The 20,525-nt window shown below is 36.6% G+C and overlaps 1 protein-coding gene across 26 annotated transcripts in view; it reads right to left on the bottom strand.

Moving 5' to 3' along the window:
* Nucleotides 1-660: 660 nt before the first annotated feature.
* The window catches only part of MATR3 (matrin 3), a 32,466-nt gene continuing 12,601 nt past the window's right edge, over nt 661-20,525 (bottom strand). For 11 of the 26 annotated variants that reach the window (XM_070075044.2, XM_070075043.2, XM_089334600.1 and 8 more), the window contains 14 exons: nt 19,195-20,280; nt 13,481-13,542; nt 12,471-12,512; nt 12,023-12,135; nt 11,722-11,774; nt 10,847-10,972; nt 10,284-10,409; nt 9,907-10,074; nt 8,535-8,666; nt 7,250-7,293; nt 6,785-7,154; nt 4,577-4,799; nt 4,006-4,127; nt 661-1,715 (listed from right to left, as the gene is read on the bottom strand). In XM_070075044.2, coding sequence (XP_069931145.1) covers nt 1,665-1,715; nt 4,006-4,127; nt 4,577-4,799; nt 6,785-7,154; nt 7,250-7,293; nt 8,535-8,666; nt 9,907-10,074; nt 10,284-10,409; nt 10,847-10,972; nt 11,722-11,774; nt 12,023-12,135; nt 12,471-12,512; nt 13,481-13,542; nt 19,195-20,106 — 2,544 coding nt within the window. In that variant the 5' untranslated portion in view covers nt 20,107-20,280 and the 3' untranslated portion in view covers nt 661-1,664. The remainder of the gene's footprint in view (nt 1,716-4,005; nt 4,128-4,576; nt 4,800-6,784; nt 7,155-7,249; nt 7,294-8,534; nt 8,667-9,906; nt 10,075-10,283; nt 10,410-10,846; nt 10,973-11,721; nt 11,775-12,022; nt 12,136-12,470; nt 12,513-13,480; nt 13,543-19,194; nt 20,281-20,525) is intronic. The other 15 variants (XM_089334606.1, XM_089334603.1, XM_008254906.5 and 12 more) reach the window with 4 other exon arrangements.

The raw sequence follows: 20,525 nt of genomic DNA, 5'->3' as shown, positions 1-20,525 counted from the left end.
TCATTGACAGGAAACAAAAATCTCACTGTACATGTAATGTTTTCTGTAGCTACTGTTAGTTAAAACTTGAAATTAAACAAAAGTGGGTAATTAGTAAAGGCTAAAATTGAAGTAACACTGGCAAGGATTTTTTGTACATGTTACATTAAAACAGTCATCCATACTTCAGGGTGAGAGGCTTTAAAATTTCACCCAACTATCTGAAATATCCTTTAGTATATTTGGGCCTGAAAGATAACTCCTATCAGTTATTTTTAAAATTAAAATTTTTTCCTCACAACAGATAATCTAGTACAAGAAGAAGCCCTGTTTAATTATTTCTAAAGGCTACCAGAACTAATTTTTGCTATTTGATGCAATTTTATTGTTAAACCAGTAGACATGTCTAAAACATGATCTTTTGATATTTCTTTGTATTTAACACTCTAAATTCACAAGATTTTAAAAATCAAAAGTTCCTTTTTAATTATGTAACAGGAACAAGAAATCCACCAGCATAAAAAGTTTAAAATTCAGATCTTTAGTAGCAGTCACACTCACTGTAGATTAAAAAAGTAATACTTTGTTAAAGCATGCACAAAACTGTAACAGTGAATAAAAACCACAACTGACAAATATATTGGTTAACATTCCAAACATGTATAACCAATGAACATGGCCTAGGGTTTTTTTTTTTATTGGTATTCACTTCAGTAACTTGAATCCACAGATATAAGCAGTATATAACCAGAAAGTTACAAGTAAACACAGATTACACATGCAAATTTCTGTTCACAAAGGTCACATGTGCAGGTACATGAATTAGAAGCGTGCGTCTAGAATTATGGCCAAACTGGTCTTAGAATGCAGAAATGTAAAATTACATCTTGAAAATATGAAGAGATGGTCTACACACTTCAGAAATCAAATGTTGCTTATACCAGAGATGTATGACAGCTACAGGATTCAAGTGACAAGCAGTAAGATCTCAAGAAATTAATACTGGTCAGAGAACGGGAACATTTTTACATTTCACTGAAAATACATTAACTACTAGAATACGAAATCTAGCAGGAACTCAGGGAAAAAAATTACAAAATCTAAAGTCAATTACTTAATATTTCTTATTATCTAAACAACAGCAACGACATTAAAAGAAAACTGCACCTGCATCTGAACTGCCAATCTCACATAATGAAGTCTTCCAAAACTGAAATACAACTAAAAAAGCTTCAAATCCAAATGAAAGGACTGCAAGGCTCAGATTAAAATGTGGAATGTTTCAGATGAAAGTAATAAAAATACACTTGGTTTTGTTCTTTATTGAATGGAATCAAAAGTTGACATTTCTTTGAAGCTTATAACTACTAAATTTCATTTTTCGCTGAATGGTTCTATGTTATTTTCCTTAGTGGTGCAAGTTGTCTTAAGTAGCTTACAGAGTCAATCTCTACAAAGTACTTTTGTCTGTTGTCATCCCGATAAAACAAAAACTATTTTTCATTAACTTAACCGTACACATATTTTTTGCTATAACACTTAACACATGAACAGACATCTATTATTTTTCCACTAAAACAAAAGAGTACAATAGTTTTCTCCTATCAGTATTGTATTTAAAAAAGGTTAACAATAAAAACAAAGAACCATTATTTTCTTTGAAATCATTAAGCTTCTTCAACATCTTAAGCTTCCTTCTTTTGCCGGCGTTCTTCTGCCAATTTATTCAGAAATTTCTGAAAAGAGAGGGGAAGAAAAGAATTACAGGACCAAAATCACTTAAGAAAAACATAACATACATGTTAATTCAAAAATGTAGTATTGCTCCACTTCTGATCCAGCTCCCTGCTAATGCGCATGGGAAAGCAGAAGTACTTGGCCCCTGCACCCATGTGGGAGACCTGGAAGAAGCTCCTAGCTTTGGATTGGCCCAGCTCTGGCAGTTACCACCATTTGGGGAGTGAGCCAGAAGAGGAAGATCTTTCTCCCTCCCTCCTTAACTCTTTCAAAGAAACAAATCTTAAAAAAGAGTGAGTTGATTTATATCAGTCAAGGGTACAAAAGTAAACTAATTCAGAGAATACTATAGTAAAGGGATTGGAAAAAACGATAAAAGGTGAAACTGGGTATTTAAATGTACATGCAACCTTGAGAGTTGAGAAAATGAAGATATTTAAGTTTACATAAAACTGATGCTACTGCTAGGAGAGATCAGTTAACATTAATTCATTAAATGTTTTATTTGTTAATCCATTGGACAATCATTTTCTTAAAAGACAGTAGCAAATATTTTTGTATTTGTTCAACTACTTAATTTTGCACTAAGTTGTAGCACTAAAGCAACAGCCAGGAACAATACTTGCAGAATTGCAAGGTAGCTAAGCTGTAACTATAGCTTACTGACCCCTACATGATTTCTAGACATAAGAAATCTGTTAAGACAGTATTGCAAATGGATTTAAGGGATAGAAGTCATTATATACCTAAAATGAAAACATTAACCCAAAACAAAAACAAAAACCCCTGACCACTCAGTTACGACAATTATCAATTAGTATGTCATTTTTTGCAAAGATACTTGTATTGAATTGCTTAACGGTAATTCCTTAACAAACTTGACAGATTCTTTAAAAAAGTGAGACCAAATTTCTAATTAAAAAGCATACTGTCACTGTTTAATACAGCACTGAATAAATGATATAAGTTGTCAATGGATGAGTGATCAGCTAATAGCTCTGCTAGCAACTGATTTATTTTTTTCAATAAAGTTGTATAGACTCTTCCAGGCAATACATACAGAAGTCCTCAAAAAGTATATGGAAATGCATATTATAAAAAACACACAGTTCAAAAATGTTATTGCAAAGTAAGGTTATTTCTAAAAATATGGAATTTGTTTGGTTTGGAATTATTTCCAAAGTTCAAGGTTAGCATCTATCTCATCAAGAGAAGAGTATGTCTGAAGACTACATACCATATACTTTAGCAAAAATGCTTGTGATCGGCCAGCGCCATGGCTCAATAGGCTAATCCTCCGCCTTGTGGCGCTGGCACACGGGGTTCTAGTCCCGGTCGGGGCACCGGGGAACCGGATTCTGTCCTGCTTGCCCTTCTTCCAGGCCAGCTCTCTGCTGTGGCCCGGGAGTGCAGTGGAGGATGGTCCAAGTCCTTGGGCCCTACACCCCATGGGAGACCAGGATAAGCACCTGGCTCCTGCCATCGGATCAGCACAGTGTGCCGGCCGCGGCGGCCATTGGACGGTGAACCAACAGCAAAGGTAGACCTTTCTGTCTTTCTCACTGTCTACTCTGCCTGTCCAAAAAAAAAAAAAAAAAAAAAAAAAAAGGCTGTGATCATTAAAAGCTTTGGATTTCAGATTTTCTTCTATTTAATTTGCAGAAACAAGTTTAAACACGAAATTCATTTGTATTTCACAGCTGTGCAAATTGACTGAAAATAATGTTATGAGGTTAGGTGTGGAATTTTCCACTTACGGTATGACAATGCTCAAAAGGTTTATTTCGGAGCATTTTAGAAAACAATTTATCTGAAGGCCCAAGTCCTTGGTCCCTGCCACCCACGTGGGAGACCTATAACAAGCTCCTGTGCTCCTGATTTGTCCTGGCCCAACCCAGGCCATTATGGCCATTAGGGTTCTGAACCAACAGATGGGAGTTCTTGTCTTTCCTTCTGTTAACTGTCTTTCAAATAAATAGAAAAATGTAAAAAGTACTCAATAGGGACATGGTCTTTTTTGAGTCTGAAAAAGTTTTATTATTCTACTGGGCTAGAAATCATAAAACTGTCATTTGATTAAAGTGAGTTATGACTAGGAGTTAAACAGATGTTTCTAGAACCTATTAATGCTTAAAATCACCAATAAAGAAAAATGTTACCTTTAGGATAAAGCTCTGAACTACATTTAGAGATATACTGTACACATAATACTTATTATATTTATTTCTGTAACTTGATATTCTATTAAGTTTTTACCAAAAAACTCTCCTCCTTTAGATTCAGCCTTACCTTTAATTTCTGATAATGAGGAAGGCTGCTGCAATGAGTATTCTTTGCAACTTCTTCATTTGTATAAAAGAGTGAACACAGCTTACAGTAAAACCCTGTTTTAGGTATCACATAGTCTATACCTAGAAACACAAATATACATTCTTACAAATTTAGGATTCTCAAATCTTTTTACCTGTCAATATAATCTGAATCAGACATTATATTATTGAGAAGTCCAATACAGCCTATGCTAAAAGCAAAGCAAAAAAATCATACTATTAGTTTGGTTTGTCTCACCTAATGGCATAATGGTACTCTTAAAAGATAAACATTAACACAGAAAAATCAAAGTCAATGTGCAATTTTCAGAACCCTTTATGAGAAAGAGAACACATTATGAAATGGCAACATAATACAAAATCAGGAGACATGTTTCAAGAGGAAAAGAGCTATTTATCAATTACGATTTATCACTTGTTCCCAACCAAAAAAAACTATTTAAAACACTATCAGAGTACAACTCATTTCACTAAGAGTCTTTTGAGGGAAAGGGGTGGGAAATGGGGAAGAACAAAGCCTTAAAGCTCACCAACAGGAACATTGGGCTGATATGGTCCAATTCTATACTCATCTGGGATTGTATAGTCCTCCTTGTTCTCATCGCTTTGGCCATCTGCATTTTCACTTGTGTCTTTGCTGGGATCGTCAGCATTCTCAGCAGATTCAGCACCTGGTTCTGCATTTTCCTCATTTTTAATTCCATTTTCCAACGCTGCTTCATTTTCTTGATCAAGTTCCTCGATCTTGTCCACCTTAATTTCAACCAAACCATCATCATTTTTGTCACCAGATTTAAATGCCAAGCCCGATTTACAAAGTTTCTAAGTTCCGAATCTTATCACCAACCTCATCTAGAGTGACAAAACTTTCCATATTCCCTGGGAAACGACGATGTTAAGACAAATTTACTCTGCAACAATTATCTTGTAGCATCCCTTCCATTTGTGTTACTTGAAGGGAAAGCGCGTCTTTGCCTTTATTCATTAATTACTGACTGTCCTTTCTCCCCCAAAATCACTGATGATTTTCTAAAACAATTTGTTCTAAAACTAAATAACTGGGGCTGGCATTGTGGTATAGAAGGTAAAGCTGCTGCCTGTGATGCTGGCATCCCGTATGGGCACTGGTTCTTTATCTATCTCTCCCTCTTGCAAATAAATAAGTAACTCTTGAAACAACAACAACAAAATGGAATCAACCAAACAACGACAACAACAGACCCTAAATAGTGAAAGCCTTGCTTCATACAGAGAGCGGAAAATAAATTATATAAGGATTTCATATTCTACACTTTGAGACACTTTCTGCTAAGTAATGTGAGAGAGAGAGGCATTTGGCATAATGGTTAGGTTGCCTGGGTTCTGAAACAGAGTACCTTGGTTTGACCCTGGACTCCAGCACCTGATTCCAGCTTCCTGCTAAAGTGCAGGACCTGGTAGGTAGTGGTGATGGCTCGAATAACAGGGTCTTTACCTTTCAGCTAGAGACCTGGACTAAGTCTGTGGCCTGCCTTTGGCCTTGGCTATTATGGGTATTCAGGCAATGAACCAGTAGATGAGAATTTTCTTTGAGGTAAATTTCTAAAGAAAGAAGAAATTTGTCAACTAATCTGATAAACAAGTACGTGATACTATTTGCAAGACAATACCTTAAAATTTAACTGTCACATAGAGAAAATAGTATTAAGGTTCAAAATCAAGCTCCAGAGTAAAAATGCTGAGGTGTAAATTTTGGCTGCACCTCTTAGAGTAATAATCCACAACCAAACACTCCAGCCAGAAAAAAAGAGAAAAGTTACTGATCACGGACGGCATCAATACCTGGGATTACTAACTTTTTAAGTTTGTTTAGAAGGAACAAATGGGATACGTAATAAAATCCTCATTTTTGGATGGGTGTTTTGCCCAGTGGCTAAGACACCTACATCATACATCAGAGCACCTGAGTTCAATTCTTGGCTGATTCTAGCTTCCTGATAATAGAGACCCTGGGAAGTATGAATGACTACTTACGTGGCTATATTCCTGAAAACCAGAAGGGAAGCATGGATTGGGTGCTTGGCTTCTGGATTCAGCCTTATCTACTCTGAGAATTTGGGGATATAAACAGCAAAAAAAGCACCAAAATCAGTTTCACCCTACATTGCAAGAGCCATAGGCGCTTTTCAAAGGCATTTTCATTTTCTAATCCTTATCAGGTAGTAAGTAGTTCACCATGGGTCTTTTGTTTTATCCCATATTTTTGTGTTTAAAAAGGTGCACTCAAAGGCTGCCTTATCAGTACTTATAAAGTATCACTACAACACAAAAGTATATTGTTTTAAGTGCTAATCCTCTGCCTAGCGGCGCCACACCCCAGGTTCTAGTCCCAGCTGCTTCTCTTCCAGGCCAGCTCTCTGCTATGGCTCGGGAGTGCAGTGGAGGATGGGCCAAGTGCTTGAGCCCTGCACCCACATGGGAGACCAGAAGAAGCACCTGGCTTCTGGCTCCTGATCAGCGCGATGCGCTGGCCGCGGCAGCCATTGGAGGGTGAACCAACGGCAAAAGACCTTTCTCTCTGTCTCTTTCTCTCTCACTGTCCACTCTGCCTGTCAATAAATAATTAATTAATTAAATAAATAAATATATGGTTTCTGTGTGATATTTTCATTAGAAATGACATTATTCTCTTTCAGTGACCCTACTTACATAAATAATTGGAAAAGTTCCTCTAGTGTTTTATTAAAATAAGCAAATACCTTTTTAAGCTTTTTCTTTGCTGCAGTTGAAGCACTTGTATCTTTTTTCACAGCTTTGTCTGAAGGTTCCTTTTTCCCATCAGAAGCAACATCACCTAAGTTAGCAAGATCGGTCTCATCTCCCACTGAACTGCCACTTTCTAGTAGTGCTGCTGCTTCTTCTTCATCTACAAGTAGTTCATCTTCAGATTCAAGAAGCATATTAGGTTCTTGTTCTGTCTGGTCATCCTTTGTATCTTTCTCACCATCTTCACCTGATTTCTCTTCTTGTTCTTTACCTTCAGTTGTACTTTCAGTCTTCTGGGAGCCATCGGTTTTGGATTTCTTATCACTTGGAGATTCTTTGCCATCTGGAGAGTAAGATCTTTTTCTGGAATAAGAAAAATAACACAATAATTTTTCTAAGTTAAAAAATAATCAATTTAACATTCTAGCATATGTAAACACATGGAAAAATAAAATTACCGGGACTTATCCTTTTTCAGTAAGTCAATGCCTCTGTTGGGAATCTAAAAGATAAAAAGTTTCACACACATTAAAATATACCCACTGGAGAATATACAATTATCCACTTCACTGATAACATTCAAGAATGTAAACTGCCTATATTCAAAAGCTCCTAAAATTAACAAAACAGAGTAAATATAAACATTTTAACAGTTGAGGTCAGCGCTGTGATGTAGTGGGTAAATCACCGCCTGTTGGTGCTGGCAATCCCATATGGGCGCCAGTTGGAGTCCTGGCTGCTCTACTTCTGATACAGCTCTCTGCAGTGGCCTGGGAAAGCAGCAGAAGACGGCCCAAGTCTTTGGGCCCTTGCATCTGCATGAAAGACCCAGAAGAAGCTCTTGGCTTCGGATTGGCTCAGCTCCAGCTGTTGCAGCCATCTGAGGAGTGAACCAGCGGATGGAAGACCCCCCCCCGCCAACGCCTGTCTGTAGCTCTTTCAAATAATAAAGCTCTAAAAAATTTTTTTAGTAACAAAACTCCACTAACATAACATTTCAGATAAAAATAATGAAGAAGTATTCTCTCCACAGAACTAGTTTAGGGGCCATTATCATGGTATAGCATATAAAAGCTGGCTATGATGCCAGCACCCACATGGGTGCCAGTTCCAGTCTAGGCTGCTCCATTTCTGTTCCTACTCCCTGTAAATGCAGCTGAGAATGCAGCAGAAGAGAGCGCCTACCACCTATCCAGGACAAACAGATATGAGTTCTGGGCTTCTAGCTTTCCCCTAGACCAACTCTGGCTATTGCAGCCATTTGGGGTATGAATCAGCAGATGGAAGATCTTTAACCGTTTTTCAATAAATAAATATCAAACAAAACAAAACAAAAGAAAACCAAACCTCAAAGGGCTGGTGTTGTGGTTTAACAGGTAAAGCCACCAACTGTGACACAGGCATCTCATAGAGGTGCCAGTTTCCTAGCTCCAGCCTGGCTTAGTCTTGGCTGTTGCAAGCCATCTGGGGCATGAATCAACAGATGAAGATCTCTGTCTCTCCCTCTCTCTCTGTAACTCTGATTTCCAAACAAATCAATAAATCTAAAAAAACAAACAAAAAACCCCACAACAAAAATGCTCAAATTTAAAACCAGTTGCTACTACAAAAGATGGGGAAAAGGTTGTTCTCTTTAATAAATAAATCTTGTATTTTCAATGCATAAAATTGCTTGCAAGGATGTTGTAACTCAAAATATATGAAAACAACATTTTTACAGATGACAAATCAAATGTTACATACCCTCAGTACCAGTTTTTTATATTTCTCAGACAGGTCAACCTTCACACACCTCCCTTGGAACCAAAGTGCCTTTTTCAAACAATGGTCAACCATTGCCATTGCATCTTCTCTGGTTTCCATCTCTATAAAGGCCTGAAATTAAATAAAAAAAAAAGGGGGGGGGGAATTAACTTTCACAGAATTGAGCTTTCATTTTTTGTTCTATTTTCTTTGCCTTAGTACTTGGGTTAACGTCACCCATGTGGGAGGCCCAGTCTTGGCAGCAGTGGGGCATTTGGTGAATGGGTTAGTGGATGGAAAATCCCTTTCTCTGCCTTAGGAGTACATTAAGTAAGTAAATATTGAGGGGCCAGGGCTGTGATGTAGCTAGCAGGTAAGGCTGCCACCCAGCAATGCTGGGATCCCATATGGCCGCTGGTTCAAGTCCTGGCTGCTCTACTTCTGATCCAGCTCTCTACTATGGTCTGGGAAAGCAGTAGAAGATGGCCCAAGGCCCTGGGCCTCTGCACCTGTGTGGGAGACCTGGAGGAGGCTCTTGGCTCCTGGCTTTGGATCAGCGCTGTTCCAGCCGTTATGGCCATCTGGGGAGTGAACCATTGGATGGAAGACCTCTCTCTCTGCCTTGCCTTCTCTCTGTGTGTAACTCTATCAAATACATAAATAAATAAATCTTAAGGAAAAAAGAGGGGCTGACGTTGTGGCGTAGAAGGTAAAGCCGCCACCTGTGGTGCCAGCATCCCATTAGGGCACTGGTTCGAGTCTCAGCTGCTCTACTTCTGATCCAGCTCTCTGCTACGGCCTGGGAAAGCAGTAGAAGATAGTCCAAGTCCTTGGACCCCTGCACCCATGTGGGAGACCTAGAGAAAGCTTCTGGCTCCTGGCTTCAGACTAGCGCAGCTCTCGCCCTTGAAGCCAATTGGGGAATAAACCAGCGGATGGAAGACCCCCCTCTCTCTCTGCGTAACTCTTTCAAATAAATAAATCTTTAAAAATAAATAAACATTAAAATAGTGCATCAAAATAAACCCACAACTTTTAATTCCACTTTTATATATATGTATATCATATAATGCTAATGGAATGAGAAAAATTAAACTTATGTGCTCAAATACATTTAAAAGCAAATCCTAAAAACAAGTGCTCAGAGCCTGTGCAAAGGAAAAAAATATTTACTTTTTAGGTCGTACTTTTCAATATTCATTCACTGCTTACCATGAACAGTTCATCACCATATGGCTAAGTTAACTATATGATGATGATGATAACTACTTTCATTACTAAACATGAAGCTATATTGGTACCTTAGAGCATTTTAAAAAAATCTTTTTCAAATCCTCCATTTCTATGTGTACATATATGATGTGCGTATTACCTGACTTTTCATCCTCATCAGTATGTAATTCTTTATTTTCCCATAAGGTTCAGCAAGTTTGAGCACAGCACTATCAGAATAGCCAGAATGGGGCAAATTGCTGAGATGTATCACACGTCCAAGCTCTTGCTTTTGGTCAAATTTCTGATCCGGCTTTCCCTCAGGTTTCTTCAATAAATGAAAGGGCGGGGAGGGAGGATGAGAAAGAGACAAGGGCAAGTCAATGCTGACAGGCATGCTATAATCATTATTAAATAATTTAAGAATATCCTAATTCTTAGCAACAATTTCACATAGCCAGAGCTAATATACTGTGAAACAATGTATTAAACTGTGTGGTTATACACAAAATAAAGAGACAGTCATATATATATTACCTTTATTCTTTTATACTTCTGGGACAAATGAACTCTAACTGGCTTGCCAAATACTAATGCTGGTGTGGTTGTATAATAATCCACTGCAGCCTGAGCATCTTCTGTGGTTGCCATTTCAATAAATGCCTGAAATTGTACCCAAAAAATATATTTATTTCTAAAAACAAAATGCTCAAAATGTTTCCAGACAGTGTATCTAATCACCAAAAAGAAAACATTTTGAAGAATCGAGAAAAAACAACTTTGCCAATTTGCTATTCACAATAGTAAACTCATTCGTCGCTGGCATCTTTTTGATACAGGTCTGAAACAGCTATACAAAGAATTTTCCTTTCACAGCCCTAATCGTAGTATAATAATAATGACTACTACTACTTAAGGATAATTTATAAATTCACAATAATCTACTAATACTAGAATAGACATATTTTAAGTTTACCTCTATTATATGCAAAATAGATTATTTAAAAATTACATTGGGTTCCTTTTGTTATTCAACATCATTTAGTTCCTTTAGGAAATATATTAGGGGTATGAATAACTATGTTTATTTCCATTCATACCTCATTAATTTTATTTAGAATCAGATGATTTGAAATGACTCCAAATGGTTCCACCAGCTGTAGCAGTTGGTATCTCAAGTTTTTCCCTCGTTGAAAATCCATGATGTGAACAACTCGGCTTGTTTCCTATATATCAGGAAAATACCATGTAAGTAAAAATGTCTTTAAAAACAGTATAAAACAGCTTACACATCAGAATTTATATAACCTATAATTAACTAGAAAAGTAATGAAAATAAAGCTGAATACTCTAGAGAATTTAAAATACTACAGAGGCAATGTGAATGTCATTTGGGTAAATTCTAACTATCACCAAATGGTTAGGTTATATTATCTCAAACTTTGAAAAGGTATTGGCATAGTAAGTTTTATTTATTCGAAAGGCAGAACAAGGAAGGAAAGATATCTTCTATTTGCTAGGTCACTGTCCTAATGCTTACAGAAGCTAGATCAGAAGCAGAGAACTTGAACCTAGGTACTCCAAATATGGGATGCAGTTGTCTCAAGTGATGTCCCACCTACTGTGCAAAACACTAGCCTGTCATTTTTATATTGAATACTGGTACATACTGGATATCAAGGTTCCTAAGATGCTCAATCAAGTTTAGACAGCCCTAAAAAAATTATATATGGGCCAGCATTGTAGCATAGTGGGTAAAAATCGCAAGTTATGATATCAACATCCCATATCATCACATCATCCTGAGTCCCAGCCTCTTGGCTCAAGCTGGCACAACTTCAAGTTTTTACTATTATCAATGCCATGCAAACTATACCAGTCTTTCTATAATAGGTAGCATGACACAGATTCAGTTATTTTTTAAATCACACTCCCAAAACAGTAAATGAAGTAAAAGCAATTTCTGTATACTGACCACTCTGCCTTTCTGCATGTGTCTTGGTCCTTGCAGATTCCCATTTCCAGCACCTTTATGGAGGAAAAAGTATGTTTAAGCTTTTAAGAAACAACACTTGCAGTTAATAATTCTTTTAAATTGAAAAAAGACAAATTTCAAAGACAAATGAGAGGATATTACAATTATATATGATTAGTATGTCTTTTCATGCAGTGAATTTTAAGTAATATTTGAGTAAGCCTTCTTATGCCTAGTCACTACATTTAATTTTCATGGTAAAACTATTAAAGGAGAGGTAATATGAATTTCACATAATCACCCAGATTTCCTCTTGGGCCAACTGCTGGTCCCCCAAGATGAAATGAGGGAGGTGGAGGTCCCAGAATTCCTGGTGCTGGATTTGTAGACTGCTGCAACATGAATGGATCACCCCTGGTAACATGAACAGATATAATATAAATATAAAGAAATAATTAAGATTCACTGTTAAAACACCCCTTGTATGACTATGAGCAGTTCAACATTTGAGAGAATTTGTATGTGAAGTAACTGGAGGGAGTGGGGGGTGGAAAAGTCCTGTAATAACAGTTAAAATAAAAGCAACAGAATTTCCTAAAAATTCTTTCACTATGACTTTTGATCAACGCTCACAATCACAATCAGTAAACAAAACTCTGGAAATACTTGTTTATGAAATGTTGAAAGCTAAACAAACTCCTTACATTGAACTCCTTTACAAACAAAAGCTTAAAAATTTTTCAACTTACATTGTGTGTCCTGTATCATTGTCAGGATTCCATTCTGGATAGCTTTAAAAAGACCAGAAAATTAACTTTAAAATAAAACTTTCCCTCTCATAAAGTAGCCTTGTTTGACCTCTAAAATAGAGAGCATTTATTAGTAAAGTTATCTGAGAGTCTAGGTGTTAGACATATCAGCTTTAAAATATGTAATATAGGTATTTCAAAAGAATAATTGCAGAACTTCAAAATAATTCAAATGAATGAGAATGAACTTATTCTACATTGTTTGTAAATGTAGGTTGAAATTAAAATTTTCCTATATTTGTTAAATGACAAGGAAGAAAAATGCTGTACAAGGAATTAGAAATGTAGATTGCATAGAGAAACAAGATCAGACTACAGGTTTTTCTTCTCCTATATTAAATACCAAGAGCAGAGTTGGAATGTGGCACTAGAAAGACAGGAAAAGCCCCAAGAGAGCTAAGCATATGTGAAAACTACAATTCTAATGACAATGGACTTTATGTGCTACTTAAACAGGCTGTTTCTTTAGGAATTCCATTACATTGTAGCAGTCTAACTTAGAACCAGTTATCTCAAAAGCAAAAACAAAAAACAAAAACAAATAAAACAAACCCAACACAGATCATAAAGGATTTTTGCTTGATAACTAATTAATAACTATGAATGACCACCCACCAATCTTCTACATTTTTATACCCAAATTTGCTATTAAGAGCACCATCAATGAATCTTTCCAAATGCCTTCATTAAGTCTATTAAAATTTCAGTTCGTATCAAAAGGGCCAATATGACTCTTAGAATAATATTAAACAACAAAGCATCACTATCACTGCATCTAAGACTCAATGTAGGATTCCAGATCTAAACAATTGTAATTTGTATTGCCTAGACATTATCAACTATGTGACAATAGCACTGTGGATATTACAAGTCAATGATGAACTCCCAAAAACCAAATGGCTGTTTCTGATTCACGACAAGGATGCTTTAAAGGTATTTCAAACTCCTACATTTCAAGAAGAAGCTGGCATCGACGACTGTGACTTGCTCCATTGATATGTTGACTCCACTCCTGCAGCAAAGTAAATTAGTAGAATTAACAAAAATAAAGCTAAAATATTTTCATCTGAACCATTCAAACTATAGGACGTTACTGTCTGTGCACTATCATAGGATGTACATACACTTGCTCATTCATCAAATCAAACTGATTTAATTTAAGACCATATCTGAGTTCTTGAAGCTTGATCCTGCCCTCAAATACGCTATGCACATTCTTGGAAAAACTGGTTAATTTGGTCAACATAATTAGAGACCTAACAGGGAAAAGATGACAGAGTTAACAAAGGTCAAGAGAAGTAACTGACCTTGAGTTCAGTCAGGCATGTTAATTTCTGTGGTTGACCAAACTGAAGCATTCACTGTGTATTTGTATCACTCTAAATCATAAAAATGTTTATACTGCTTTCCTAGAAAATGAATGCTATACATGTGAGTAATCAGATAAAATTAGAATCCTTCATTCATCCTTTGAGGAGTGTTCCAAGTATACTACTTACTAAATATGTAGTAAAAAATATTAGGATTACCAAAAAATGCTAATGTGTTGGGGTGTTGGGAGGGGAAGGGGGTCGCCCAAGAGCACTGAGGCACAGCAGGTAAAGCCACTGCCTCTGAGGTCAGCACGCCATAACTGTGCACTAGTTCCTGTTATGGCTGCTCCACTTTCAATTCAGCTCCCTGCTAATGTGCCTGGGAAAGCAGCACAAAGTGGCTAAGTGTTTGGGATTCTGCCATCCATGCGGGAGACCTGGTTGAAGCTCCTGGCTTCGAATTAGCTCAGCCTTGGCCGTTGCAGTCATTTATGAAGTGAACCAGCACTCTCTCTCTCTTCCCCACCTCTTTCTGTAACTGTATCTTTCAAATAAATCAATAAACAAAACCTTTAAAAAGAAAAAATGAATGAAAACAGGAATGGTTTGTCTAAAAAAATGCTACCCATTTATCAAAAACTTAGAGTCTCTATTATATTTTCCCAATATAGAGAAGCAAACACTAAGGAATGTCTGTTTCCAAATGTTAAGGAGGTAAATACTACATTCTACCAATATTTGCTTCCTTGTGGTTTTAGTCTGAAGGAATTTTCTTACTTCACTTAAATATTTTCCTTTCTTTAGGAACAAATTTTCAAATATAGCCAATATAAGTAGTTAGGAAAAGCAAGCTCTGCTACCAGAATGTCTAGGTTCCATCCTCAAATTGCAAATACTAGATATGAATCTTTGGTTTGTAAAGATTCTATGTTCACTGTGACAATATTCTCAGAGAATTGTTGTGGAAAATCAAGTAAGTTAATAAAGGCAAACTGCTTCTCAGAACATTGTCAGGCACGTGGAAAGTGTTCAAGGGAAAAAAAAAAAAACCAACAATTTCTGCTTTACAATCACTACTGATTTTTCAAAAACTGAGCCAGTATCTGTAATACCTATACTACCTGTAATACCATTATAATTATTGGGATATAAAATATGACTGGACAGGTGAGCATCTGACCAAACAGTTAAGATGCCACTTGGGATGCCTGTATCCCATACCAGAGTGTCTGGGGCTAGATTCCCAGCTCTTGCTCCTGGTTCCAGCTTCCTGCTAATGTAGGCAGAGGTGATGTCTCAAGTAGCTGGGTTTCAGTTTCTCATGTGGGAGATGCAGTTTGAGTTCCCAGTTTTGTGGCTTTGGCTTGGTCCCTCTCTGGCTGTTGTAGATATCTGAGTGAACCAGTGGATGAGTATTCTGTCTCTCTCAAATAAATAAATATATACATTTAAAAAAAGGTCAGGCAATGTATTTTTTTTAAGGGGAGAGGGTTGGTCTCAAAACTAAACTACAACAGGATACCAAATTATAAGATAAACCTTTCTGAAAACCTTCAGAATGGTATTTTATAAATACTATCTTGATTTTTCAAAAAATAATTTGTATTACAGCAGTCTCCATATACTCCTATGCCCTATTAAAATTAACTAAAGCTCTGTGGAAAAAAACCACACAACTATATGGAATATAGCCAAACAAAATGGTACTTCCTTACAACTTGGGGAGCTTTCAATTACTATTCCCATGTATCTCAAAGATAAGATTATCTTCTAAAAGTAATGGCTAAAAGGAATTCAAATAGATCTCCCCGGCTGGCTCTAAAATTAGATATTTGGAAACACACACCAACTTTCTTTTTTTTTTTTTTTTTATCCTTTTTTTTTTTTTTTTTTTTTGACAGGCAGAGTGGACAGTGAGAGAGACAGACAGAGAGAAAGGTCTTCCTTTTGCCGTTGGTTCACCCTCCGATGGCCGCCGCGGCCGGCGCGCTGCGGCCGGCGCACCGCGCTGATCCGATGGCAGGAGCCAGGAGCCAGGTGCTTTTCCTGGTCTCCCATGGGGTGCAGGGCCCAAGCACCTGGGCCATCCTCCACTGCACTCCCTGGCCACAGCAGAGGGCTGGCCTGGAAGAGGGGCAACCGGGACAGAATCCGGCGCCCCGACCGGGACTAGAACCCGGTGTGCCGGCGCCGCTAGGCGGAGGATTAGCCTAGTGAGCCGCGGCGCCGGCCCACCAACTTTCTATTTGTAAAGCAACCATATTTGACTTGTTGGAGGCCATTTTAAAAACAGCCATAAGCAAGAGTCACCATGGGTAAAGTTCACAAAATCTAAAAGAGGAATTAAACATACTGACTTCGAAAGTTTCTGAACTAAAAATTTTCAGATTTTATTAAAAATAGCCTTAAGAAGTAATATTTTAGGTCGAGAATACATATTAACTATTAGGGATGCTCCTAATTCACAGGAGATTGAAAGGGTATGTAGCTAAATAGAACTATTTCCAATCCCCCATGTTCTTTAAAGGTTCAAACTTATAGTAAAAGTGTGGCTGGTTTTCCCAAGTGCTGGAAAGAAGGCCAAGAAGAGGAAATCAGTTGTGTACCTCCCAAACCGACCATTACTAATATGTACCACAATACCTGATCTCTTACTGCTTGGTTTGGTTTAAGGTGAGGAATAACAGTCAAAGATTAAAAACAAAACCCTATTATCCTGGGATTTTTACACTGAGGCAACTCATTACATGAGACTGATAAAGAATAAGGACTCTTTTGAATTCAGAAGTTTCTGTAGGAAAACTACATTCACCTTGATGTCTTTGAGATGTTACATAAACAGAGAATAATTTGGGAAATACTTCCAGAATGGTAGAATAAAGAATAATTTAAGGGCTTCTAGAAACTCTAAAAGGAAAAATATGAACTCAAGTGACAAGACAGCAAAAGGGCTGTAGTGGGCAATTTTCTTTTAAGTAGAAGGAACTTGAGGGAAGTTTGAGATTGTGTAGAAAAGTAATGTGACAATCTAACATGACCAAGAGAGAGATAAAAGCAATACCAAGTCACCTAAAAATATCAAAATTAAATGGCATTTCATGATGACAAATTAGATCATGTTTTTCATTTTATTTCATAGTAAGAGGAACTTCTGATCATGTAGCCTACTTAACATTACCACTAAGTGAAAAGAACAGATTTTCCAAGTTATGCAGCAGTACCAGAGAGCAGGATTAAATGTTCAAAAATTTTTCATTATCTACTTCCAACACAAGAATTTTGTCTGAAGTAATTTCTATATTAGTTATAAAATGAGAGGGGTTTAATGCTAAAATGAATACTTTTCAATAATGCAGATACAGACAAACATCAGGTATATCAAGGCAACTAAAATTAAGAGAACCCATTATTTAAACTTCTTACAATTGGGCCAACTTACAAAGGCCTCTTAAATAGTTCTTAAATGTACTCAGTATTTTGACATACTTCCAAAACTAGCTAGGAACTAATATTTTTACCAGCTAAAAGCATCTCTTAAACTAGGGTAAGGTGTGTTACTCTAGAATCTTATTCCATCAAATATTTTAAAACGCTTTGGTTAATTTACATTCCTTTAACTTATTAGCCTTCTTGAGAAACTAGCAAAATTTGGAAAGAAAATAAAAATCATACATAAAAACAACCTTCTCTGATAAATCTCTTCCTGGTTCCTTTCTGTGTTCTTTTTATGACTTCAGTAACAAACTTTAGTCATGTTAAGTATTTTTCTTGGAATTTAGATTCCAAGAAGACTGTTCAGACTGCCACTTCTATTGTTTCTTTATAAATAGGCAAGAAATAAGAGAAACTGGAGTCACTGAAATTTAATGAATGTTTTCATTGTTAGTTCATACCAGACCTAAAACTTGAAATTGGTACTGAACAAAAACTAAAATAAATTTCATGCCATATTAAGCATAGCCAAGAAATATGCAAAAAGGTAACACCAAAAACACTTACCAAATAAAATTTGCTGACTTTATGAGTATGGGGTTCTACTTCGCAAATGAAAATAAGTAACTAAATTTAGCATATTAATCAATTTTGGTATAATTTAAAGGCTAAAAGGAAAAAATATTGAGGTCCAAACAGGAAAAGTAGTGACTGATAACCCTCTTTAGTGGAATATTAAAAACGTAATCTGTAATAATTTAGTCTACTAAAAAATCAATACTCACTAAAAATGCATTTCAAAGGAATAGCTATGAAAAGAAAATGATCCTTTCAGAAGTTACTGTAAAGAAAAACCCTGTAACAGTAACCATCAATTTAATGGCAGCAACTTGTTCTAGTTAAGTAGAATAACTAATACAGCTCATCAGAAAAAATGGATGTTCACAGTTTATAGATCTAGCTAATGGGGTATAATGTTGACTTAAAGTCAACTGCACTATATATTTGGAAAAAAAAAAAAAGTGAGAATGAGTAACATTGAATAAGTTGAAAGAGAAAGGACAATGTATTTTAAAGGGCATTTTGAAAAAGTTCCCATCTTGGTAGATGTGATAATTAAAGCAAAGGAGAACTAGATTTTTTTTTTAAATGACTATACCAGAAGTCTAAACCTAAGTCAGAAAAGAATTTGCTTATGACGAACACAGAGCAGGATACTGTAGTAGTTGATTTGTTCAAGTCTCTAAAGGGATAGGATGCAATATGGGATAATAAAAAGTGAGTTTTGAAGTATGTTTAAGGAAGTTGTGGAAAAGGAGAAAAAAAATGATGAAAAATTTCAGTCACAGTATGAGAGTTTGTGTTAAAGGGAAATTAAAAAAGGAAGAATGAACTAATCTAAAATATGAAACATACTGAAACAAACACCAGGGCTCTACATTAACTCTTTCCCTGTAGCCACAGATAAAGAAAAAAAGAGAATTGTTCAAGAATACATCTTTACTACATACAAATCAGCAACCAAGACAGATGGAGAGCTGAAATCTAGCATCCTGGATGGCAGAGCACATTGACTGCAAAAAAATATTTAAAACGATTCAACAAGTAGCAGACAAAAAAATAAATAAACCTGCTTAAATATATGATTAAGAAGAACATACTGATGCCAAAAACCAGCAAGATAATCCCAGTGATGACAGCTTTGTGGCCAGAAGTAATCTAGGCAGATTGTATTAATGTAAAGCCCTGGTTTAAAATGCTCAAAAACAGTTACTTCCAAATAAAGTGTTCTCAAAAGTATAAAAATTCTTGATCACTCAGTGTCATCAGACTACAGAATTAGAGTAAAGGATATAGGCAAATACAGAATTGGCACTACAATGTAAAAGAAATTAGAAGTATCTGTTGCATCAACTCACCTTATTAGAATGAACTGGCAAATCACATATAGAGCACAGATGGGGATAACCCTTCGGTAAGAGTCCATGGAAGTCTTCAATATTGCTACTTGGAGGAGCGCCCCTCTTTTTCTCAAAGAGAGATCTCTCTTGTAAGGGACCAGGACCACGTCCCATTCTCTCATACTCACTGTCAAATTTATGATAGTTATGCGAGGTCTCACCAAAAAAAGAATCATCCCTACACCTTTCTCCATCTCTTAATCTGTCATCTTCATAATCCATTCTGTCATAATAACCAGATTCTTGAGAACGACTTCCATGGTCATAATCAAGCACTGGGTTGAGACTAGGACCACGATCATCAAAACTATCTCTTCTAAAGTGCCTTTTTTCTTCCCAATCATCCCTAGGTACTCTGTATGGTGGCTCCCGTGTAGCAGATCTGCCATCTCTACCATAACTCAATGTAGGGCCTTCTTCAGTTCTCCTCCTTTTAAGCTGTAGAAGGATCTGGGGCAAATTCTCAGGAGTAATCTTGTCCTCTGGATAACGACTCAGTTCATCTAAGTCTCTAGCAGACAGACCAAAGCTGGCCAAAATGTTACTGGCCTGGTCTGCATCTCCACGGTGTTGAGAAGACAAAGGGAGTGGACCTCTACTTCCAATGTTAAATATAGACTGCAAATTATGGGAAGAAGTACTAGCAGAAGACAGTGCACTATGAGCTCCTTGTTGATTCAATGAAGAACTCATTCCAAGATTCATTAAACTAGCAAGGCGTGCAGTACCCTGGTTCATCCTTCCAAGAGATGCTGGCATACTTAAAGACTGGGTAGCAGCAGCAAGAAGGCCTATTCCTGCTGCAGACAGGTCACGCCCATGACCCTGTGAGTCCCTACCGAGAGATGACTGCTGGAATGACTTGGACATTGTAGAACTATCTCTTGTCTACTTTATAGATTAAAAAAAATTTTTTTAAGACGGCCAAAAAGAAAGCTCAAGCTAGAAAGCTAGGTTAACTTTGCTTCAAAAAATGGTAACGCCAAGAAAAAGGATCAATAAGGACTGTAGAATCTTCTTCAAGCTGAGAACCAGCAGACAACTCTGTAGAAAAATAAGCAATTTTAGTCATAAATCCCTTTAAGTGGATGCCGTTTTTTAAGAAAAAAAAAAAAACTTATGCATCATGTTGATTAAAAAAAAAACAATTAAGATCTCAAACTTACAAGGAATTTATTACATATCTTAAACAGATTTCAGATGTATGCAGAGCCTGCATATAGATACTTAAAAAGTAATGTTTCACACTGAAGTTTAACTACTAAAGGGAATTTCATACTGAGTTTAAA

This window comes from Oryctolagus cuniculus, chromosome 6, assembly GCF_051225735.1.
Source record: "Oryctolagus cuniculus isolate XC-2025 breed Fujian yellow rabbit chromosome 6, ASM5122573v1, whole genome shotgun sequence".
In the NCBI taxonomy this organism is placed as follows: domain Eukaryota; kingdom Metazoa; phylum Chordata; class Mammalia; order Lagomorpha; family Leporidae; genus Oryctolagus; species Oryctolagus cuniculus.
The sequence above is the reverse complement of the archived record's forward strand: the minus strand, read 5'-3'. Positions and strand labels throughout refer to the sequence as shown.